The sequence below is a fragment of the Typopeltis vanoorti genome, chromosome 7, assembly GCF_054136105.1.
Source record: "Typopeltis vanoorti isolate ZY-2024b chromosome 7, IOZ_Tvanoo_1.0, whole genome shotgun sequence".
In the NCBI taxonomy this organism is placed as follows: Eukaryota; Metazoa; Arthropoda; class Arachnida; order Uropygi; family Thelyphonidae; genus Typopeltis; species Typopeltis vanoorti.
Window position 1 is genome coordinate 45361841 of NC_143555.1, and position 27255 is coordinate 45389095.

The window sequence follows — 27255 nt, forward strand, 5'->3', positions numbered from 1 at the left end:
CTTGATAAAACGAACGGTGAAACCAATATAACAGGTGTTGCATCCTGACTGGGAGTTGAACCTGTAAAACAACATTATGGCATAGTAGCATGTCAGCCTGTTGTTTGTAGTGAAGACAATTCTGTAATTTGAATATTCGTTTTATGGCTTTATAGATATTTTGAATATATGAAAATTATAAAGCAATATGTGGCTCTGAAAAGAAGAAATGTGATTTTGGGTTGAGTGAATAACATAGTCTATAAGTTGCTTTAGTTTTTGTCGAAAGCTGAAGATATCTTTCAGATGAGTAATCTCTTGGTTTAAAGCAGTGTCTGATGATGAATATTTATAAGCGTTAATGAACTGTGTTAATATATCTGTGTTACTAATGCACAGTAAATCATCCATTGTAATAAGTGATGTCAGTCGGTAGAATCGTGTTTCCATATAGGAAAGAAAATTTTCAGTTAGTTTACTGCTAATGCTCTGGTCCATGGGAAGACTGAAAATTTGTTCATAAAATTTATTTTACAAAAGAACTATTAGTAACATTTTTCCCAAAAGAGAAAGGTCATTAGTGGTGTGCTGCAGGAGTCAGTTTTGGGACCATTGTAGTTCAATTTATACGTTAAAGATATCAGGATGGATTTAATGAATGATATTCAGCTGTTTGCAGACAATGCGAAATTAGGGAGAGCAATACGGAATCAAGCAGATGTTATGGCCTTACAAGAGGACATGAATAGATTGAATGAATGGGCAGGTAAGGGGAACTGTCAGTTTAATGTTACAAAGTGTAAGGTTTTGAAATTTGGTAAGCAACAATGCAATGCAAAGTATACACAAAGTGGGGAAACCTTTAAAATGTTCTTTTAAAGATTGAACTGATTCAATCTGCTTCTTAAGTATATCATAATCACCTGCCTTGTAGTTCTACATATACCCCTTCTTAACTGGAATTTCCACATGTTTTGCTACTGCCCAAGTCAAGACCACATGATCACTTTACTCATCTGGAGGCAATGTAGCCACCTCAGTTATGATCCCAAAACACGATCCAAAGCTCTTATATCCCGAGTCCTTTCCATCACATGTGCATCAAGTAATTACCTCTCAGTAAGTGTACAAATTTCATTTCCTTCCTCCCATGTGATATTTCCTCATTCCAATCTATGTCTACAAAGTTGAAGTCTCCCATAATAATTACTCAACTTGCATTCATACTAATCTGTTGATGCATGTCTTTCACATCCTCTGTGGAAACCCCTGGCTTATAGCAGCAAATAATCTTATATGTTTTTCTATTGGCCTCAATTTCACACCATATTGACTCAAAAGAACTGCCATCTACTTACCAATCCTACTCTTGTTGACTGCAATTCATTTGCTATCAATAGCAGTACCCCATCCTATCCTCCCTGAAAATACTAAACCCTTCACATTCTATCCCTGTAGAGTCATCTAGAGTTAGCCAAGTCTCACTAATACCTGTAACCTTCAGTGAGGTTGCACTAACCAATGTCCAAAACTTTTCCCTCTTATTCCTGATCCTTCTAGTATTAGTATATAGAAATTGTAGTATCCCCCTTAAGCCCCCAACCACCTTTACATCCTGAATTGACTACCCCATTCAATATTCTTGCCTGAGAGACCAGATTCCACATCTTTTGTTCATTCACACACTCATTTGCATTATTGGTGCCTTCACACACACACACACACACACACACACACACACACACACACACACTCATCTGCCCTAATTTTTTAAATTTTCCTGACTTTGCACCTCCACACTCTCAGTGAACAAAGCTTTCTGTAGAGGAGACCTAACTCTGAGTAACAGAATATGGAGTAGTTGACAGGTTAGACATGATGAAGTGGTACAGAAAGTTCATTTTTCACATCCTGCATATAATCTAAATTCTCAGATAATGCACACAGTAAAAACAAGGAAAGACAGAATATTTGTAGATTTTCACCTGACTCTCTTATAAGAGAAATATTTCAGAAATATTAGTGTATGTAACTTCCATACACTAATAGCTACACCAGTGTCCAAAAGCAAAGGATGAATACACTTTTATCTGTACGTGAAAAAAATTTTCATACCTACAGTCAAATATGGACATGAATTTATTACCAGCAGACTAATAAATTAAATTACACAAAAAGTATGTTATAAATTTCGTACAAATAAAATTGCAATATGTTTTTGGCAGAAGTTACAAATTTCCTAAAGACATAGTTAAGGAATCAATATAAAGTGCTTACACAAAACTATGCAGGAGAGTCAGTATGGAATATGTCCACCCTGAACTACAATGCAGCTCTCATAACGTCATACCATGCTTAGCACCCAGTGATTCAGGCATTCTTGAATCAAACTGGGCCATTCCTCTAGAGCAGGGGTCTCCAAACTATGGCCCGTGGGTCAGATGCGGCCTGCAATATGATTTTATCCAGCTCGCCAATTGGACTAATTTTTCAATAAGAATCCGCAAAAAAAAAAAAAACATGGGGTGTTGATAGATTTCAAATGCATTAATTAAAATTGTGTTCAAAATACATTCCTGAATAGCAAAAAGTAACCATAATCCAAGTTACGGTCTTTCTGACTGTAAAAGGTCAGTTAAAATGGACTAATGAAGAAAAAAATTTGAATTTCACAAAATTTTACAAGCAAATTTGAAGAAATTTGCTTGTAAATTTCTCTCTACTTTTGGGACAACGTATCTTTGAGAACAAACTTTTTCCCGAATGAAACATATGAAGTCAAAATACAGGACAAATTTATCTGATGAACATTTGAAATCGCTACTTGTAATTAGCACTTCAAAATTTGAACCTGAGTTTAATAAGATTTTAAAAACACAAACAGTTACATCATTCACATTAATGGTTTTATTATAATTTGTGATAAAAATATGAGAATTTGCTGATAGTGTTCATTGTCATTAATATACAATAATTTAATCTCACATACTCTGTAATCAGTTTTTATCTGCTTTCAATAAAACTCACATACCCAGTTCTAGAGGGTTTTTTTACTACGGCCCGCTGAACAGTGCTGAAGTACCCAATGTGGCCCTCATGGCGAAAAGTTTGGAGACCACTGCTCTAGAACAAGGATAATGACTTGTTTATTTTCTGGAGGGGAATTTTAAGTGGCAATGTGTCTCCCTATTGCATCCCAAATGTATTCTATGAGGGTGAGATCTGGGGAGCATGATGGCCATTTGATTCCATTATTATCCTCATCTCCAGAAGTATTTCTGCTGCTTGTGGTGAGGCATTGTCATCCATAAAAATGAACATCATTTTTATGGATGACATTATTTATAATTGCCAGCCTGGCTGGCCGAGTGGTTAGCATGTCTGCTCTCCAGTCAAGAGGGTGGGGGGGGGGGGTTCGAATCCTGCCGTGGGCATGGATGTTTGTGATTGTCTGTGGAAATACCAGTGGTGGTGGTCAGCGATAGATGGCGTTGGTGTATTTGGGGTCAGTTGGTGGATTGTGAGTGATGGAAGCAGAGTTGTAGAGTAGATGCACTCCCTCGATGAGTCTTTGGACTCCCTGGAGGTGACAAATAATAATAATAATAATAATAATTATGAACAACTGAACATGACGTTGATGAACTTCAATGCAATGCAGTTCACCACTCATAGTCCCTTTTTCCAGCACTTGTAGCTTAGTGCATCCATTAAGCATAATACCTCCCCACACCATGACCCCAGCACTGCTACATCTATAGGTCTCCAGAACATTCCCGCGATGGTAAGCAGTGCCACTTTCAAGATCAAGTGTCGTCTAGAATCTGAGGAATGACTAACATGACTATCATCTGTAAAAAGTACATTATCCTATTGGTGTCTAATTTTTATGGATACAACACTATTGAAAACGTGCTCTATGATGAGCTGTGGATAAAGGGAAGCAGACCACTGGCCTTCGTGCATATAGGCCTACTTGTCACAGGCATCTTGCCACAGATTGTCAAGATATCAACGTAACTTACAAGCTGACCTGCCACGATGTGTCTATTATGTTTTGCTATTGTAACCAAAAAATCTGTCTTCATGATCTATGGTACAGCAAGCACGACCTCTTAGCAAATGTCTGGAACATATTCCACTGATTTGAAATGCTGCCCGGAGCCTGGATACAAAGCTATGTGAGATTCCAAACTATCTGGCAATATCAGTAATTTTGCAGTCTTCTTCAAGCTTTCCAATAATTCTTCCCCATGTGAAATCATCTTGATGATCTCGAGACATTACAACACATCCAAGTTTGTAACTTTATTCCTTGAGCATTTTTCAAACATGATTTGCTTAGCACAGCCTTTTGCCTTTTATCCTCTTGAGTGTTACCATGTGATTCAAATATTTTAATATGTACCCACTTTCCACTTGGAATCATCATGTATACAAATTGCCATAAGTTGATTTGTCTGAATTTGTAGTTGTAATCTTCAGAAATCATATTTGTCCTTAGGTTTTGGACACCAGTGTACATTAAAATGGAAAGTACCTCACTTGGTGACCAATCCTTCAGATTAAAAAGAAGGCACTTCCCAACACAACCAGAAAGATAAAATAAAATAAAAATTCCCACAAGTATTGCTATATGGGTTCAAACACTTCATTTCAAGATGGAGGGGGGAGAGAGAGAGAGTTCAGATGTGTGTGTGTGTGTGTGTGTGTGTGTGTGTGTGTGTGTGTGTGTGTGTGTGTGTGTGTGTGTGTGTGTGGTGTGTGTGTGTGTGTGTGTGTGTGTGTGGCTTATATTATGTCTACCTTTGTTTCAAACTATATCATAAAGTAGCTAAATTTTAATTGATGATGAAGGTAACAGAGACTATTCAGCATTTAATAAAAATACTGAGCAACAAAATTTTCAATAAAACAATTTATGTGTCACAATTTTGGCTAACCTAGAAATGAAAAAAAAAGAAAACAGCCATTTTTATGTTTATTTATTTTTCTTTCAATTAAAAAAGGAGAATTTTGCTGGCTATTTCAGTAGTGAAAAGGTTAAGCTTGGGTAAAGAATCCAAAATAAGAATATAATTTCTTGTCGATTATAATTTAATCATTTTTCTGTTTTTCACTAAACTTGTTAAAACACAATTAGAAGCAGCCCAACATCTATTTAACTATTCAACTTCAAACCCAATAAAGCTTCATCTGCTTTTCTTCTTTCATACTTCTTTCACAGCTTTTCTCATAAAATATTCCCCATCCACTACTACTACATCCATGTTTTCAATAAAAGCATCAGTAGGTGCCTTCTCACTTACTTCTTGCCTACTTGTAGCACCATTGCAACAATAATAAGTCCTACAACCTCTTGTATATAGGACTAATATAAAAGAATACAAAATTATGTAGTCTTGACTCTTAAATGACTTCCAAGATAAAAACACCTTTCAAGATGTTGATTATTTTTATATAGCAAAAATAACATATCAGAACATTTTCTACTGTGTGTACATGCAGGCACGCACGCGCGCGCACACACGCACACACATATATATATCATCACCACCTAATAGATAGCCTGAAGTTTACAGTTCATAGGATACTATGATAGTACTAAATGAAAAGTTTACATCAGGGGTTCCCAACCTTTTTGTTTCCTAGAGCACATTCTAAAATACCGATAGGGCGACGGGGCACCATCTATTTTTTCAAGCAAATTTTTTGAATTGATTTGTTAAATGAATACATACAAAGTTTACATTATAATCAAATATTTTATTACTTAAAAGTTTACATTATATAAAAATTTAAATATATATATGTAAGTTAGTGTGATCTTTGGCATTGCATTTCATTGGCCAGTACTTCATAATTAGGAGAATATGATGATATTCCAGTTCTTAAACTGGAATGAACAACTTCGAATGCGTGTCTACTTTACATAGTATGCGTTTAATACTCGTCATGTGTCATATACGCATGCATCATATAGCATGCCATAAATTGTTGTGTGATTATTTCAAACTATACAGCACACGGTTGAACAGCGAGGGGAACACACAAATTGGTCGATGGGCACCATGGTGCCCGCGGGCATAGGGCTGGGAACCCCTGGTTTACATTATTACTAACGTCCTATCAACAAATTTCTTCCAAACGAATCTCTTATCCCTTAGAAATTCAATACCATCAGATATTATACTTCAGTCTGCTAAGGCACTTGTAACTACAACATTCAACCTAGATCTTGCTCTTCCTCTGGTTCTTTATTATACCATCCTGGCATCAAACACCTGTTTTACTATTGAGATTAGTTCTGCTCACACATTCCTGAATAATAACAACATGAAGTTCCTCCCTAATACATTCACTTTTAATGTGATTCTGCAGTGATGCCATCTGTTCACTCTGCTTACTTTTCTCAAAATTCACACATCTGATGTCTATAATACTTGATCAAGTTTTTTTTTTTTTTACACCTAGCTCTCAAATGTATCAGTTAAAAGTAGTTTAACAATGTCTCACATCTTGTTTAATATTTGACCAATTTCTCTGTTATTCCATCTAAATTTATTCAGCTGACTTCCCACCATAACAGCTTCACTTATTCTGTTGTTTAAGTCCATATTTAATTTGCCATCTTAAGTCAATCATCGCAAACCTATACCCAAGGCTCAATTTCCTACTCATTGTCAAAGACAATGCATTATGAAGTGTGTATTTTTGTTATCATAGTATTAACACAGCAATAGATCAGTTGTGTGTAATTTTTTAGTTTAATCATGCAAAGTTAAATGCAGTCACTACAAAAATGGTATAAGATAATCATAAAATCATAATGATAAAAAAACTTAGCACAAAGTTTTAAGTATCATTGATAAATGAACTAGATGAAACTAAGATTATGTATATTTTATGTCCAATTATAGATTTATATAATGTACTTTCAGTTCCCTATTTTTTTTTTTTTCAAAAATCACTCCCTCACAGATCAGAGTTGCCCAGGCCAACCCAACTACTGCTCAAAAAAACAATGTCTTGCACATTTGCTTCTCTTACTTAGAAGAAACATTAATCAAAACTGACTAAACAGTAATAATTATCACAGACATTATCTTTACTGAAGATTTCCATGTCAAATTTATTACAGCAGTTTACTTAATTTAATTTAACTTAATAATTTATATTCTAGTATATGTTGTGAATTCCTTAAGTTATTTAACAATTAATTTACTTAAGAAATTCTGCAGACCTGTACTGGATTTATTTAAGAGTAGAGCATCATCTCCATAAAGTAAAGAGTTGAGATTCACCTATCCAGTTTTGATATCAGGTTTAATGCCACTCTTCTTTAGACCTATGTAGCCATGTGGAAATGACGCTTGCATTCAAAGCGTCTTAGGCTGCCCAAAGAAAGACGGGTCTAAGTCTAATCTAGTTTTTCTATACATAGTTTTTAAAACATTTTGCCACCTTCCTGATATTTATCTTCTCTATATTCTTACCAACGTCTTCCCATGACTTTTGTTTACCTACTTTTACACACTACTTTGCTTTTTTTTTTTTTACATTTTTCTCTGTATTCTCCCAGAGCACCTGTTGACTTACTATACAGACACCTTTGGTACACTTTATTCTTTTCAATTACTTTCTCTAACCTCCTTGAGTTCACTGTGGAGGCCTTACAGATAATGTCACCACATACCTGTGGCTAATCAATCCATGTTTTCTTTCGAGTCTGCCACTTAATTTCCATGGTTTGATTCTTGTTTTCAAAGGCTTTCCTTTTTTCACATGAATAATATTTATATATTTGAGTCTACAGTTTTCACCTCTGAAATCTGTTCCACTTATTATTTTTAAATATTTTTCAATAGGAAATTCATTTTTATTCCCCTAAATACTAAATTGTGATTACTTCCTATTTCAAATCCAATGTATACTCTTACTCTTGTCTTGAACAAGCATGAAGGTATTGTTATCAAGAAGAAGAAGAAAATCAATGATCAAATCAAAATCAAATCTTGAATAGTCAATAATCTTGAACAGAAACCTGCACTTTATCATTATTACTAGCCTTACTCTTTGCTTCAAATTTTCCCCAAACATTTCCATATGTCTGATTATTCATTTATTATTGTGCTGTTTAGATCTCCAAAAAGGACCATCTTTCCTTTTTCTTTATGTCAATTACTCTCTCTTTAATGATGACTCCATGTCTAATAATGTATGATTTGTGCAGATAAATAAAGAAAACCATGGATGTAGCTCGCAAATTAAACATCACTATTTTAATTATTATCAACCATACTGAAAAAATATGTTAACTCTGATTGTCCCTTTAATATATTAACTCATAGTCATCATCAAATTCCTAACATGTCCCTTCAAGGGGTGTACAGGATATGATAGTACTACACAAAAGATTTACAACATTACTAACTTCCTATCTACAATTTTCCTCCAATTTAATCTGTTACCTGTCAAGACTCCAACATTGTCAAATCTTATTCTTTCTTTTAAGGTTACACGGTGATCAGCATTCATATTTATGAATTTAGGGACACAAAACACACATGTTGAAAAGATTATTTTACTGATTAATAATAAAATGATAACTTGACGTTTCGACCCCTGTATTGAGGTCATCATCAGAAGGATACACGTGTATACGAACCAAGCTACATGCTGCTGCACTCTATACAGGTAAATTACATCTACATTGTTAACTAATTGTTTTTCTTAGCTTGCCCTCTAGTGATAAGAAAAAAAAAAAACCTACAATAAACTCTGCTAAAGTCCTCACGTACTTAGATTCTTCAGGAATTATACAGTTCATATTGTTATATTAGGATTATCTTCTGGGATTGTACAGTAGGGTTGCTATTGAATGTTCAGAAAAAAAAAAAAAGAAAAACAAACACTTCAAGTCTTCGTGTATTGAGATTTTTCTTTGTGGTTGCTATGAAGGTTGCAGATGGGTCCTCCGCATTCTTGGAATTGTTAGACCATCATTTTTATTCAGATTCGGATCATGTTTGAGCATTTCACATGCTTCCTTGAATTTCCGCTCGAACCAGGTTTTGGTGCGGTGTAGGGACTTGGTACCTTTCCAATCAATTCTGTGGTATGTTTGGAGTGCATGGTCAGAAAGGCCGGTTTTTCCAAAATGGAGGTATTTTATGTGTCGTTTGTGTTCATCCTTCCTGATTGGGATGGTTCGCCCTGTTTCCTCTATGTATGGTATTACATGTGCATTGTATTTTGTAAATCCCTGAGTGGGCTAGATGTGGCAGAGGATCCTTGGAAGAACTGAGTAGGTGTCTTAATTTTGTCGGGGGTTTAAAGGTGGTTTTGATGTTGTATTTGTGTAGTGTTCTGTCTATTTTTTCGGAAATGCCTCTAACATATGGTATAGCAATAGCATTCTTGAAACCTTTTTTTGTTATTAGTGGTGTCTTTGTGGAGGATCTTGAGAATGGTTTTTATACTGTATCCATTTTTTATAAATGGTATGTTTGATGGTCTCATATTCATGGTTAAGAGCTTGTTCGTTTGAACAAATAGTTTGAGCTCTGTGTTTAAGGGTGCCTATGACCCCTAGTTTTTGTGTTGAGTGGTGATAAGAAGTTTTGTGTATGTACTGGCCTGTGTGTGTGTATAGGTTTGCGGTAAACTGAGAAGGAGAGACAGCCTGAAGGAAGACGTGTGAATGAAGGTTGCAGATGGGTCCTCCACATTCTTGGAATGGTTAGACCATCATTTTTATTCATATTCGGATCATGTTTGAGCATTTCACATGTTTCCTTGAATTTCCGCTCGAACCAGGTTTTGGTGCGGTGTAGGGACTTATATTTCTATCTTCTAAGGCACTTTCTACCATATCAATCCACCTATATCTTGGTCTTCCTCTGGGTCTTTTTCCTGCCAACCTGGCAGAGAACACCTGTTTTGCTAATCTTTCACTCTCCCATTCTGAGATTAGCTCTGCTAACATATTATAACATATATTAACTCATTATCCAATTAATAAAAACTTCAAGACTAACTGCTCGTACCTGATTCTGACACTTCCTCTGCAATGCATAAAGCTTCTCGTATTGTGAGTCCACCAGCAACTGAAAAGGAAATGCAAAGTATGAACAACAATGATATAAACATTGTGACATATATATACATATATGTATATATCTACATTGCGTGTTCTATGCATGCACACACACACATACACACACAAAAGCATGTTTACACTGCTATATTTGCAAAATAAATGAATTATTTGAATAATCAAATGCAGGAAATCTTCAAACAGCTTAATATAATGGCTGAAGAATTGCATACTAATATAAACATTCTTTCATATAATACTGCATTTATTTTCTTATTGTTTATAATTCAAAAGAAATACAGTATATGGTTTTCTGAGTAAATGAAATTGAATGCAATTTGGCATCAGATAACATTACTACATGCCTCATATAGACTATTATTCAATTTGTCTATATAAGGCACGGTTGCTACCATTTTACATGAAATTCCATTAAATATACCAATGTATTATAAGCAGTTCATTGATTTTATATTGTAATTACTTATGTATAGTCCTTGCTCATATGAAAACAGCAGTGCTGAGAATAGTTACTTATTATTATTATTCAGGCCTCCATGGAGTCAAGAAACTCATTGTGGGAGGTCCTTCCTAGGAAACACAAAGTCTATCATACCACTTCTTGAACTCATTGACCGTGAGCTCTCACCACTCTATCAGGCAATGCATTCCAAGGTTCTAATATCCTCCACGCAAAGAAACCACTCCTCACCCTGTAACTGCCTCAACAGTTTAAAAGTCTTGATCATATCACCTCTGCTTTTTCTATCCTCCAAACTTAGCAGTCCACATTCCCTCAGCCGATCCTCATAACTAACACTAAACAGTCCTGAAACCATATTTGTTATCCGCCTCTGCACCCTTTCCACAATTAATTTATCCCTTTCAAATCCTGGGGACCAAATTTGAGAACAATAGTCTAAGTGTGGTTTGATCAAGGTCTTATACAAAGGAATGATAACTCTTATCTCTGCAGATCAGAGTCCTTCTCAGTACTGCAGCAATCCTCTGGGTTACCTTCACCACTATGTCCCCCTGAATTTCAGTTTTAGATTGATCATCATCCCCCCCCCCTGCGATCGTTTGTCTCCCCTACTTCCTCCAGTACAGCTCCTCCAATCGAGTATGCAGCCTCCCATCGATGTATCCCAAACTTCAAGACTTTACACTGCTGCATTAAACCGACACTCCCCCCATTCATTTGCCCATCTGTCTAGTTTATTCAAATCCTCTTGCAGGGCTGCCACATCTGCGCTATTACTAATAATCCTTCCCATCATCTGCAAACAACTGAATATCCCCTTGCAATCCATTGACAATGTCATTGATATAAATGTTAAACAATACAGGTCCCAGTACTGAGCCCTGTGGAACCCCACTCATAACCTTCTGCTTCCTTGATATTGTCCCACCATATACAACTCTCTGATACCTATCAGACAGTTAATCCTGAATCCAGTTGACTAACCTGCCATCTAAAACCATTTGCTGTAACTTAAATATCAGCTTATCATGTGGTACATTGTCAAATGCCTTTGCAAAATCTAAAAAAAATGGCAGTGTATGCCGTTTTTGATGTTCCCTCATCGACTGCTCTTATGACAGACTATAACAAGGGAACTGAAGTGGATTATGATAAAGGAAAAACAGACATCAAGAAGAATGAAAGGCAAGCATAGGGAAAAGGAGAAAATAAAGGTTAAATGTGGATGGAGAAACAGAAACCAACAGAAATATAAGAAAGTGACTTGCATTTTTTCCATAAAATGCACACCTATTTAAATAATATAAATAAACTATAAATGAGTCTGATAACCTCAACTATATTATTATTATTATTATTATTATTATTACTAACATTTTATCTCCATGGAGTCAAAGAACTCACTCCAGGATTTCTATACTTTCTCAGGACAAAGGATCACTGAACCATGCCTTGAACAGATTCACAGTTTCTGCGCTCACTACACTTTCAGGCAATTCAATCCACTCACCAATCATTCTCCATGCAAAGAATCTGCTTCTCACTCTCCTGCTCACACCCTCATTACACAGTGTCCAGGAATGGTCTCTAGTTCTACCCTTGCCTTCTTATATTCTATGAAATATCTTCTCCATGTTAAACTGGTAACAACCTCTCATCAACTTATATGTTTCAATCATATCCCCTTTTCTACTTCTATTCACAAGGTGCTGTAAATTGCATTCCTCAATTTCTTCTTGTATCTGACATTCAACAAACCTTATACTAACTTAATAAACCTTCTCTATACATTTTCCAATACATCCTCATCCACCTGAAAACCAGGTGACCAAATCTGTGCACAGCAGTCCATGTGGCCTGATCAGAGCCTTATACAAGGGAATCAAAACCGCTTTGCTTCTGCATGCCAATGGCTTTCTCATAATTGATAATCCATTAGGATGTTCTTACAATTTTAGCAATGTGAGCCTTTGACTTCAAGTCTCTATCCACCATCTCCCAGATCTCTCACCCCTCATCCCCTCCAATAATTTCTCCATCAATTGTATACTCTGCATCCCAACCTTGCCTATCAAATTTCAAAACTGTGCACTTTGCAAAATTAAATTGATAGCTCAATTTATTTGCCTGCTCACATAGTCTATACAGATCCTCCTGCAAAGTCACTACATCTGCTTTACTTCTCATAACCCTTCCTAACTTTGCATCATTGGCGAACAGTTGCACATCTTCAATTAAGCCAGACCCAATGTCAATAACGACAACGTAAATAATAATGATCCAAAAACACTGTGACCTTCCTCCTTTGGGATACCACTCCATATACAACTTGCTGATACCTGCTCAACAGCCAAACAGTTATTCAACTCACTAGTCTATCATCGTTATCTAATCCCATCTGTTTCAGTTTAGCTATTAGCTTGTCATGTGGCAGTCTATCAAAGACCTTTGAAAAATCCAAGTACATCTATATATGCATCTCATTTAGTGAGTGAATTTGTCACCTTGTTGTAATATGTAAGCAGATTGCTGAAATATGACCTTCTCCTAACAAACCCAGGCTGACAATTATAAAGAATACTGCTATTATCAATGCAATTCTGAATCCTAGTCCTCACCAACTTTTCTAATACCTTAACAACAACCTGGGAACACAAATTTCCCTATAATCTGTAGCCTTAGTCTTATCTCTATCCCCTTTGTGAAGTGTAACAATTTTTCCCATCTTCCATTCCTTTGGGATTCACCCATCTGCAAGACTCATGTTAAATAGTTATGCCAAAGGTGCCATTAATTCCACAGAGCATTCCCTCAAGCCACATGGCGATATACTGTCAAATTCCATTGCCTTATTAATATAAAGTTTATTTAATTCCTCATATACTTCCTGCTGATTCACCATCAGACCCTTCTCTGTCATACCTTCTACACTCCAGCTTCTCCTGATGTTGCCATCACTAGGATGAAATACACTGATAAATTGATCATTGAATAACTCAACTATACTGTCAAATCCCATTGCCTTATTAATATAAAGTTTATTTAATTCCTCATATACTTCCTGCTGATTCACCATCAGTCCCTTCTCTGTCATACCTTCTACACTCCAGCTTCTCCTGATGTTGCCATCACTAGGATGAAATACACTGATAAATTGATCATCGAATAACTCAACTACATATCCTCCACATTGTTTAGCAATTTGCCAGTATCATCAACTAGCATCATTCTTCCATAGTCATTTTTCCTTCTACTTGCCACATATCGAAAGAACTCCCTAGGATTTTTCTTAGCTTAATTGGCTAACTTCTCATACTGTAATTTTGCTGCCTTACTAACTGGAGTTACCTTCCTGGCCTGCTCTTTGTACTCTTCATGCATCTGATCATGACCAACATTATTCATCTTGTGTTGCTTCTGCCTACTTCTTTCTTATTACATACTTAATCTCTTCATTCATCCATTTTACTCCTACCTTGTTTGGTCTTTTCTTTGGGATATACTCAAACATGCCATTAAATAGCTCTTGATCAATGCTCATGCAGCGTCTATATCTTCCTACTCAATTCTTCTTTCCACACTAAAGCTCCCAGTTGTCTGCTAATCTTTCCATAATCGCCAGCCTTGCAGTTCCACATATATCCCTTTTTTAATAGAAGTTCTTATGTAACTGGATGCAACCGAAGTGATCACCTCATGATCACTCTTGCCAACTGGGAGAATATTAGACATTCCATTCACAGTAATGATCTCTGATGATATAACCAGATCTAAAACTCCTAACCCTTGTGTGCCCTCCTATGTTACATACTGCCTAAGATTGTTTCCCCTTAACAACTCGAGAAATTTTCATTCTTCTTATTCCCGATGCTATCTCATCATGTCAATCAATACTGCTGTAATTGAAATCACCCATAATGATCACTCTTTGCTTGCTCAATAAACCAAGTTGCCTATACATTTCTTTGTCTCCACTTACATTCACTAGTCTGTAGCAACATCCTACCAAATATCTCATTATATATCTACCTCCACTTCACACCATACTGCTTCAAAACCACTGCCACTTTTTTCTCCTTGTATCTCAACCTTGCACAGACATAATTCCCCTACTACCATCAGCAGCACTCCCCCCTCCCTTCTCGCCTTTCCTATCTTCATAAAACGTTTCATACCCCTCAATTTCTATTTCCATTATGATGCCATTCTCATCCAACTATATTTCACTTATTCCAACTATTTTTTTGCACATTAACTCAATGAATGCAACAATTTCATCTCCCTTATTTCTGACACTCCAGGCATTTGTAAATAAACATAATTAATTTCTTGGTTTACAGCCAGTCGTACTCAGGCTGTCCCCATCTGTGATTTCTCCTCACCTTCTCCTGTCTGCTTATTTATTGCCCTACATAGCCTCCCAGACCTCCCCTCCCCCATGTTATCCTGGCCATTCCATTCCCATGCTGACCATCCATATACGTGCATTCATTACCATTTCCAGACTCCACTCTCCTTACACCCTGTCCCCTTGATCTTCATGGCCCACCCAATTTCCCAGTGCAACCTGCTTTCCTGTTGTCACCTTTTCTTCATCATTCACAACCACATCAGTCTTACCTATTCCACTCTCCTGCTCATTCACATCATCTTTTACTTTTACCGATATCTTGTTTGCATCACTCATTATGCTTTCCTCCACCAGCAGCAGCAACCTTCACAAATGACTCACTCTAAAATCATTCAGTAAAGCCATTACTCTAACTCATCCCACATGTTCAAAAATTGTACTCCTTTCTCTTCACACCTTTCTGCTAACATTCAAGATCTCTGCTCTCTGCCACAACTCATCATTGTTATACCTGGGCAACACACCTACCCTTCCTACCACAAAGGGTGGTGAAGGCTAGAAGATAAGCAGTGAACTGAGAATCACAGAATCCATATATATATATTAGTATATATCAAGAGTAGGAAAGTGTGAAGAGGTGATTCCTGCCCAGAGTTTATCAGTCACAGGCTCCAGTTAACCCTTGTAAACATAAAACTGACCTCAAACAACTCTGGTACTAAATAGTACAGTATTTACACATAAAATTAGTTGCCGCAAAACAGGAATTGGGTAAATCATGGATTTCATGTTACTGTCCAACAAAAGTACAAGAGGTTTCCGAAAAGTAAGGTAAAACATTTTCTTTTCTCGAGGATGTTTAAATTACAACCAAGAAAAAAGGAAACATGCACTACTTCTCCACAAATTCTCCAAATTTATTGATGCACTTGTCCTAACAATAGATTAGTTTATCAATACCAGTACTGAATAAATCCATGCCCACACCCAGTAAACAACATAACACCACCTGACGAATTTCCTCATCCGTAGTGAAATGCCTTCTGGAAAGGTGCTTCTTGAGGGAAGGGGGGGGGGGGAAACAAATGGAAGTCTGAAGGTGCCAAGTCTGGTCTGTGGGAGCAGGGTAATGTGGCAGAGTTTCACAATGATTACAGCATAATCACTCATGAGTAGTGCACACAGTGTTTGGAGTAGCATTGTTGTGCACCAAAATCACACTGCTTGTCTGGAGTCCTGGTCGTTTGTGTTGAATGTTGGCTTTCAGTTTGTCCAAACATTGCACAGTAAAGCTCAGTACTGATTGTTTCTCACTTCAGCAAGAAATCCCCCAAGAGAATGTCTTGGTGGACTTCTTGGTGGACCATAGTTTTCTGGTATCAGAAAATTTCTGGCCATTACTTTTTGGACAGTGAGAACAGTTCTGAATTTTTTGTGCACAGGAGATTGTAGATGTTTCCAGATCATCTACAATCTTGTTTGCTCTCCAGAAATGTACCATAGCAAACAAACTTGGAGTCTTGTTTGCTCGCCAGAAATTTACCATAGCAAACAAACTTGGAGTCTTGTTTGCTCGCCAGAAATTTACCATAGCAAACAAACATTTTATTATATTGAGCTATTCTTCTGATACCTACAAGTTTACTTGTAGGTATCAGAAATTATATATATATATATATATATATATATATATATATATAAGTTAAATGTATCATAAGTTAAGCAAAAAAAAGAGTTAATATTTTTAAAAAAAAATATTTCAGAGTAAAGTGATGAACCCACGTTTCATCTCCTGTGATTAGGTGAGTGAGAAAATCCTCGTCTTTGTCACTGTATCGCAAAAGATTCTCCAGACACAACATTCTCATGCATGTTGCCTTGAGCCCCTCTGACAATTGTTGGGGCACTCAGTGGGAGCCCACTTTTCATGTTACTGTCCAACTTCCAGTCCAACAAAAGTAGAAGAGGCAAGGACATCATGAACAATTTCATGAACAGTGGACTTACTCAAGTTCACCACTTGTGCAATTTTACTCACCAGTCTTCAAGAACAATGTCCTTAATGCACAAAATATTTTTTCTGTCCTGCTCACCTGATATCAATCTTCAATGTCACCATGGCCTGCTTTAAATTCATTGCACCAAACATACCTGCTTCTTTAACATCACATTTTTGCCATACGCAGCAACCAGTTCACAATGAATGTCACCTGGTGAAGTCCCTTTTGCTTGCAAAAAAGAATAACCTTACCTGTTTTGGACCAGTTGTATGGTAGCCACCACCTTGCAACTGGAATTAGCTGTGAGATTTTGACAATAACGGCACACTATAATGACTGTCTTTTTGAATGTTATTAATGGGCATATCTATCCACCATGTTTTATGGCATTCCCTTTCACCATTATTAAGAAAAAAATGTGTTACATTTCTTTTCGGAAACCTCTCATAATTATACTATAATAATAATGATATGGTTTCTAATGTGGATGTTAGTAGTGCTACAGAATATTTTATATGCTAACTAGTAATACTGAATAAATGACTGACAAAGCCAAGAAATAAACTTGTTTGTCTGTTATAAAATTTATAGAGGAAATCTTTCAATACAGCAATTAGTGACTCTAAACTTTTAAAAAGAAGAAAATTCATAAGACTTACCTGGTGTACCAGTACTTGGTGCTATATATTTGTCAACAGCATCGATATCAAAACTGACATGAAGGGATAAATCACCACTAAATAAAGAAACATTTATAAAGGAATACTGCTGATTATGTTGATCAAAACTGGCTGCAAAAAAACAAACATATATTTGCATCTACACAACTGATTACATGATTTCTTTTAAATCCGTTTGAGAAAGATCATTTAGGCAAATTCTTGAGAAAGGATGTATTTGAAATTTTAGAAAAATGTGGCAATTATACTGAATAGCATCAAATGAGTTAAATCATATGCAAAACATTTGCAATTAATTCATTTTTTAAACTTTTCATATCACATGTTATAAAATTCAAAATTTTTCAGTGAAATAAAACACTGGATTTGGTATTACAAATCAAAAATGTTTCACAAAAAGGCACATGTTTTTAAATTTCAGAGTTGCCTTAACTGTGATGAAATTATATCTGCTGAAAATTACAATTACTACATGATCAATTTTTACTATAGCAAACATGTATAGTGAGAGAGGTCATCATACAAACTACCAAAATGTCTCAGCCAAATCTATACTGAAGCAATGCTATTCTACAGGAAATTTACCATAGCAAACAAACATTTTATTATATTGAACTATTCATCTGATGCCTACAAGTTTACTATAGTTAAATGTATCATAAATTAAGCAAAAAAGAGTTAACATTTTAAAAAAAAAATTTTCACCAACCTAACTACTTCTTTCATCATTACTATACCATTATCATTTGTTTAGTTTAATGACTGTTTAATAACTGCCCAGATATGATTTGCTTTCATAGGTAACTCTTATTATAGTGAACTCATAATGACCAAAGGAATAGTTTCCTGTAGTGAAAAGTTGTCCTGGTAACATTTCTTTACCACAACATTCAGCACAGCAGTTCATATGATTTTTTTAGTATCTTATTGTTATTAGTCTTGTGAAGAAAAAAAAAAGTGAAAGTTGGAATCTAATAACTAAAACACTACCTCTACCACTTTTTGAATTAATATCTGAATTCTTAAAAACATGAGAAATTTCAGAAAAGAATCAGCATCTCTTATTTACTTTTAATGCATCATCTTTATTATTATTATAATACAAGTGTCTATGTGGAGTCAGAAGAGCCATCATAAGAGACTCGCCTTTATACACACATACAATATCTGTCATACCACTTCTTAAACTCATTCCTTGTCAGGGCACTCACAGCTAATTCTTGTAAATCATTCCACTCACTCCCTAACCAAAAAATCTACTCCAAAGCCCTTACTAACAACACACCTATACAACTTCCAGGAGTAACCTCTAGTTCTCTCTCTATTTGTGATATACTAAGAAATTTCATTTGTCAATCTTCTGGAATCCCCTTTAATAACTTGTGTGTGTCATTTTCCTCTCTTTTCTGCCTGACAACTACATTTTGCAATTCACACAGGAAGCCTTCCACAGACTTGTCACTAGCTTGCCCACTTGTCGCTGAATCCTCTCCAACACATCCTCAAGAAACTCAAGTGATGAAATCTGTGCACAGTAGTCAAGATGCAGCCAAATCATAGCCTTATAAAGAGGGATATAAACTCCCTATCTTTACTTGTTAGTGTGTTTTTCAATATCCAAGTAATCCTCTGTGCTATTTTATCAACTTATGCAATCTGCCCTCTGAACATCAACTCTCTATCCACAATTAACTGAAAGTTAATTTTTCCTGTTTTCCAGTATCATCAATTTGATATACAGTAAATAATCTTTTCAACTTGACATAACCTTACATTTTGCAACATTAAATAGACTATCATTATCCTTTGCAATGCCAATTTATTTAAATCATTTTGCAGGATATCTACATCTTTATCAACTATTACCTATCCTAGTTTTGCATTATCATCAGCAAACAACTAAATATTATTATTACTGCTAAGACAGACCTCCAGGGAGTCAGGGACTCATCGAGGGAGGCTACATACTTCACGCACCAGCTATCATACTTATTCTCGAATTCATTCACACTGCTTGCACAAACAACATCTATTGGCAATTGATTCCAATCACGTGCCATACTATGTGAGAAAAATCTAGCTCTCACCCCTTCTTAGCGCATTCATTCTTAACTTTCACAGATGGCCTCTTCTCCTTTCTCACACCCTCCATAAAACGAAAAATTCCGTCGACTGAAATCCTGTATGACCCTTTCAGAAGTTTATAAGTCTCAATCATATCACCCATCTTTCTCCTGTTTGCTAGCGTCTGTAATCTACAAATTCTCAATCTGTCTTCATAATCAGTATTCTACAATCCTGATATTATTTTTAATACCCTTCTTTGCACTCTCTCCACAGTATCAGAATCACAACAAAAACCAGGAGACAAGACCAGCGCACAATAGTCCATGAGTTCTTATCAAGGCCTTGTATCCATGCAAAATGACATCCTTATCTTTGCATGTCAGTTTGTTTCATCATTGCAATCAATTTTTGATTTGTATTTGCAATCTTTGCCACATGGTCCCTGAACTCTGACTTACTACCTACTAACACTCCATGATCCCTAGCCTGATCAGTTTCTTCTAGCCCCACCAATATAATATAACACTGGACATCTAATCATGCCAAAGTGAATGACTTTACATTTACTGACATTCTTTTCCCATGCCCACAATTAAAGCCTATTCAAATCATTTTGCAAGTACTGCATATCAGGCATTCCTGATTATCCTACCTATCTTTGCACCATCAGCAAATAGCTGTATGTTACTTGTGAAATCGTTCCCAATATCAATAATGTACCAACTGAATAACAGCGGACCAAGTAACCTTGTAGTAGACCACTGGTTACCTTAAATCTTGCAGCCTCACATCTCCCCATAGACCACTTTCTTGATATCTGTCAGTCAGCCATCCTCTTATCCATGCTAATGTCCAATCCTCACTCTCTCATGGTGCACCCCTGTTGGGTATCTACTTGGATACTGAACGAACGAGGATGGGCTAGCAATTTGGGATTTAGCTGACCAAATTGTATTCTTATTGGTTAAACCAAAATAAAACAATGCTCCAACTTGGTTAAACCAAAATAAACAAGGCCCCCGTTGTTTCGCTAGGGAACCAGGGTGAACAGCAAAAAGTCAGCTACTGGAACAAATCTGAAAACAAACCCCAACTCAACATCACCAGAGTTAAAGATCGGTACTATCAACATAAGAAGCCTGAATGGCAAAGAAATGGAGCTAGCTGAGGAATTAGATAAGTACCAGATCGACATAATAGGGGTGACTGAAACAAAAAAGACCAAAACTGCTGAGATCTTTCTGAGCAATAAATACAAAATGTTATATTCAGGCAATGACAATCAAGGAAAAGAAGGAGTAGCCATAGTATTCAACACAAAATACGAGGCTAATCTTCTTGAATAGCAGTCAGTCTCAAGTAATGTGGGCAAATAGGAGAATGGGGAACTGGACAATGAGACTTATTTGTGCCTATGGTCCCACAGAAGGTTCTACTAAGGTAGAAGTGGAGGAATTTTTTGATGTTTAAGAGAAAGCAACTGACACAATGAAAAAGGAAAAGTTGGTCCTTGTTGGGGATCTAAATAGCAGAGCAGGAAATGATTGTGAGACATACAGAAATATTTTGGGAAAATTTGGAGAAAAGAGCAAAGCTAATAATAATGGCAAATATCTGTTGGATTTCTGCTCAGGACATGGAATGGTTATTACTTACACCATGTTCCAGCATAAAAATGTGCACAAATTCACATGGAGAGAAGAGGCAAGGAATAAGAAAAGTCTCATTGACTATGTTATTGTTGATAGTGATGTTTTCTCCCTGGTACAGGACACCAGAGTGTACAGAGGATTTGAAATTGGAAGTGATCACTGTTTAGTCTTGAGCAGGATAAAATTAAATTTCATATTGAAAAGAATAACATGTAAAAAAGTTTTAAAGCGAATAAAAGTTCAGCAGCTCTCAGATGTGAACTGTAGACTAAAATACACAAAGATAATTGAAGAAAAAATGAAAGAGTTTGAGAACAGATATCAAACCTTGGAGATTCAGTGGATAGCCTTGAAGAAAGCCCTGATTGATTCAGCTAGAGAGGCATGTGGTGAAGTTGTCTGCAAGGATAGAAAAATTAGAACTCCATGGTGGACACAGGAAGTTAAAGAGGCAGTGAAGGAAAAGAAGAAAGCATATCAAAAGTTCCTGGCAAATAAGTAAGCTTGTGCTCTTAGATAATACAGAGACAAATATAAGAAAGCTAAACACTGTGTAAAACTAGCTAAACAAAAGTCATGGGAGGACATTGGCAAGAATATAGAAAATGAATATCAAGAAGGTGGCAAAATATTCCGGAGGTTTTTGAAAAAGCTTAGAGATGATAAAGATGACACGAAAACGGGAGAAAAAGATATCCTTGAAGTATGGAGTAATTACTTTGAAAAACTGCTATATGAAACAAGCAGTGATGACAGCACAGTGGTAAAAAACACTGACCAGGCATGCAGTCAGGAATACATATCCATACTTGAAGTAGAAAAAGCCATCAAAGGCTTGAAATGTGGAAAGGCAGCAGGAGTTGACGATATTCGACCAGAAATGCTGAAATATGGTGGTATAAGAGTCTTACAGTGGCTGCACTGCATAGTTCAGTAAGCCTGGACAGAGGAAAGAATTCCCGATGATTGGAGTAGAGCTCTCATAGTACCCATATATTAAAAGGGAAATAAAACCGAATGTGAGAATTACAGAGGTATTTCCCTACTGAGTGTTCCTGGCAAGATCTATGCAAGTATACGTGAGAAACGGTTGTGAAGAATTATGGAAGAAAAGCTTGGTGAAGAACAAGCTGGATTCAGGCCAAATAGAGGCTGTCAGGATCAGATCTTCACTTTACGACAAATAGTCGAGAAAGCATGGGAATATAACAAAGATTTGTATTTAAGTTTTGTCGATTTGGAAAAGGCATATGATAAGGTGCCAAGAGAGAAGCTATTCAATACGCTACAGTTATATGGTGTCAATGGGGCATTATATCATGCAATACTTAGTCCTTATTTGAGTTGTAAGTCAGCAGTTAGAATTGAAGGAAGTACAGGAAAATGGTTTAATGTTAAATCTGGTGTGAGACAAGGATGTACATTATCCCCTCTGTTATTCATTATTTATATGGATCACATTATGAAGGAAAGTGGTATTAAACATGATATCAAAATTGGAGATGTTACTGTCAGCTCTTTGCTTTATGCGGATGATGTTACACTTCTAAATAAATCCGCTGCAAGCCTGCAAGATTCTCTGACTAAATTGAATAGCTGTTGTAATAGATATGGTATGAAGGTCAGCATTAAAAAGACAAAGACAATGAAAATAGGCAGAATCATTTAAAATGTCAACTGTGTTGTGAATGGAGAACCTGTGGAACAAGTAAAACATTTCAGCTACTTAGACACGATTTTTACTGAAGATGGTAAACTAAATATAGAAATAGACAACAGAATCAGCAAAGCTGGTATGTTGGGAAGTCAATTGAATAAATTCATATGGAATAAGAGAGAAATTAGTCAGAACACTACAGTAGCTGTATAGAAGACAGTGTTCAAACCAGTTTTAACTTATGGATCTGAGAGCTGGGTCAGAAGTAAAACACTTGAACAAACACTACAGACCGCAGATATGAGAGTCTTGAGAAAGATTATAGGCATGAACAGATGGCATCAATGGCAATATCATATTAAAAATGAGGATATTAGGAAAGAACTTGAAATTGTCAACATCCAGGAATGCATTAGCAGAGCTAATCTCAGGTGGTATGGTCACTTAAACAGAATGGGCGAAGAAAGATTAGCAAAACAAGTGTTCTCTGCCAGGTTGGCAGCAAAACGACCCAGAGGACGACCAAGATGTAGGTGGATTGATACGGTACAAAGTGCCTTAGATGATAGAAATATAAGATCTGATAATGTTGGAGTCTTGACAAGTAACAGACTGATTTGGAGGAAAATTGTAGATAGGAAGTTAGTAATGATGTAATTTTTTTCATTTAGTACTATCATATCCTGTACACTCCTTGAGGGTACATGGCAGGAATTTGATGATGAACTTTTGGGACACTTTCTGATATTGCATCATTTAAGTATTTTTTAAATGCTTCCCATGCACTTTCAATATTCTTCCCATCCAGCAATCGATACTATTCTGCTAAACACAGTACCTCACTGGTGATAATTTCCTACTTGGTAGTTCACCATGTAACCAGTTCTGAATGGAACATTCATAAACTTAGTCATTTCCCAAGTGAGTACCACATGATCACTGTCATTAACCAGAGGCAGAATAGTTATGACATTATAATCAAATCTAACACTTTTTGACCTTGAGTTCCTTCTGTCACATGCTTCTTTGAGGAGATTGTCTTGCAACAGCTCAATAAATTCAGTTTCATTCTTCTCATGAGATTTTACTGCTACCCAATCAATATTTGGATAATTAAAGTCTCCCATTATGATTGATCGTTTTGCATCCTATCTATTGGTTGCTAGTGATGAATTTCTTCATCACTAGCAACCAATCTATAAGGTCTGTAACAACACCCCACTATGTAATTGATCTTGTTAGATTCAACCTCACACCAGATGATTTCAAATTCACTGCCACATGAAATACTGTTACTAGTACTACAATCATAGGTCTCAACTCTAATTGGATTCAAGTCATCCAATACCATTAGCATCATGCCTCCTCCTCTCTATCCTTCCTAAAAATACTGTACCTTTTACATTCAATACCAGTTAGTATCCCTGATTCTGATAACCAGGTCTCACTAATGCTTACAATCTGAGATCCCAACATATTGGGACCAAGGCAAGAAATGCTACCCCTTTGTTTTTGATACTCCTAGCATTCATGTATAGACATAATAATCTACCTGCATGTTCTTTTGTATACTCTTGGCTGCATGATACAGCTGGACAACTTGCAGATCTCTATTCTTCTCTAGTGCCTCATACATGTCAACATCTGTGCACACATTTGATGGGCCTGAACTGGATGAACACAAAGACAAAATCATTCTGTCTTCATAATCATTTCCATGATAATGCCCATTCCCATCATTAGCACAGTTATATAACATTGTCACTCTAACACTCATATTCTCACCATTCCTCCCATTATAATTTAGTTTCCCTGACTCTCCGTATTAGGTCTCATACCAGTTATTAGTTTTTCGAGACTCTTCATACCAAACGCATTCAGGTGTAGGCCGTTCCTCTTATACAAATCTAATCTTTCCTCAAACTCATTCTACACATCCAAAAACTAGCATCCATTGCTTCTACACAGTCTAATCATCAAATCATTTGCTATAACAGCCCTTCTTCCTAATTCATTTTTACCACATTGAGGTAATATACTTCCTATGTTCACTTTCTCACTCTACACTCTTGCCTCTTCCAACAACTCTTTCATGTCCTCTCTCTTACTGAACTTATCACTAGTTAATTCATTAGTACCTACTACAATTATGATCTCATTGTACTTTTCTATTCTGTGTTTGAATTGCTTGTGTTATATTTTTGAAGTTGCCATATCAAATAACATCTTTCTTTTTATAAACAATGTGATTTACCCGATTTTCATTACTGATGACTTACCTGAATCCTTGCTTTGTTGTTTCTTATTTTGCTGCTTAATTTTCTTTTCCTCCCTATTCATTCAAATGCCTCTGTAATTTCTGCATAATCGCTCTAATAATCTACTTTAATTTCACTATTTTGGGGGTTAATTCATTTCAATAACCTCCTCAGCAGGCAAGCCTTCTTGTTCTCAACTTTGCTGCTCTTCTTAGCATTATGCTTCTTGTGCATTTTTGGCACCATTTTAAACTATATTTTTTATTGCAATATCTTAACCAAAACTGATATAAAATACTAAATACACTAAAAACACAAAAATCTACACTAATATACTATAAAACACTATTCTAAGGAAAAAACACAATAAAACAGATAAAAAGCACAAATTTTACACGAGCTCTAAATTCACCAACCAATCACAATGTATTTCACTATATCATTAATATACAAACTGAATAGTAGTGGCCCTATTACAGAATCCATGGTCACTCCACAAGTCACTCTCATTATTCTTGATTCCACTCCACCATATACTACTCTCCAGTGTCTGTGTGTCTGCCAGCAATCCCTCTCCATCCATGCTACCAGCATTATATCCATTCCCATTTACTTAAATATGTGATAGTTTTTTCATGTAGTCCTCTACCTTTGTGAAGTCCAGTAGTGTCATGGCATAGCCATTTCTGTTATCTAATTCTCATTCTATCATAAAATGTAAGTAAATTAATAAGGCAGCACCTACCTTTTACAAAGTCATGCTGCCCACCATTCGGTATTATATTCCTATCCATCTACTGCTGGATTGTACCTTTAATCAAATTTTCCAATATTTTAAGCACTACTCCTGAGATGTTAACTGGTCTGCAATTTGCTGGTTTTAACTTGCAGCAACCTTTTTGTAATGGCACCATCTTAATCTCTTTCCATTCCTTGGAACCTTACCAGAGATGAGACTTAGATTGAACAACCTCGTCAAACACACACACACACACACACACACACACACACACACTGCCAGTTCTCTTGCACATTCATGCAGTACACAGGCTAACATGCCATCCAATCCCACTGCTATGTTCACATTCATATTTTTCAATATGCTGAACACCTCCTGTTCATCTACCTCAATTTTGATATGCATCTCTGTCACATCAGCAACTGCAAAAATCTCTACTTGAATGATGCACCTTTGCAAAATGATCACTCAGCAACTCAACTATTTCTTCAGAGGAGAGTGGATATGATAGAAACTTATGAGTTACTAAAGGGATTCTACAAGACTGACACAAAAGAAATTTTTTACTACATGGAGAGTAGAGAGAAAACAGGGATTACACTTGGAAGTTGTCTAAGAGTATTGTTAATAAGGGTGTGTGGACTAAGATCTTTACTTGGAGAGTGGTGAATAAGTGGAATTGATTGCCAGAGGTTGTGAGTGCCCCAACAGTGAATAGGTTGAAGGAGATGTATGATAGGTATTGTGTTAATGGATAGAGTTGGTCTCCAGCAATGAGGCTTTTGACTCAATGGAGTAACCATATAAATAATAATAATAAAACTTCCAGGGCTGCGTCTAATTTTTTGATGCCACCATGAATTTTTTTTTTTCCCTATCTTTGCAGGGAAACTTCCCCAAATGTGTCTCTAAATGAATCAAATGTTTTCACTTTTCTTAATAATATTTCAACTGTGATTCCACATCTGAAGGCTGCTCAATTCTTTGATTCTTAACATTTTCATACATGTTTTTCTTTTTTGGTGTGATAATCATTTTTATCCTGTTTTTTAAAATTAACCAATAAATGCTTTGTGTTTATAATATCTGTTATATGTGCTTGATCCTAGATAGTGGAGGAACATCTGACCATATTTATTGTATATAACTAATGTACAGTTTCTTTTTTCTTCATATTTTACTCATTAGTCCCTGTGCAATCCACCTACCAAATTTAAGCTTTTCTCATTTGTAATGTATCCTAATTTCTTGTAAATAATGTTGTACCACTTACTACTGTACCACTTGTG

General features: G+C 36.1%; 1 protein-coding gene across 3 annotated transcripts in view; it reads right to left on the reverse strand.

The window, feature by feature from the left end:
• Nucleotides 1–27255, reverse strand: part of arg (arginase) — a 273733-nt gene that overhangs the window by 51288 nt on the left and 195190 nt on the right. For all 3 annotated transcript variants that reach the window (XM_090395245.1, XM_090395244.1, XM_090395243.1), the window contains 2 exons: nucleotides 17573–17649; nucleotides 10029–10088 (listed from right to left, as the gene is read on the reverse strand). In XM_090395245.1, coding sequence (XP_090251371.1) covers nucleotides 10029–10088; nucleotides 17573–17649 — 137 coding nt within the window. The remainder of the gene's footprint in view (nucleotides 1–10028; nucleotides 10089–17572; nucleotides 17650–27255) is intronic.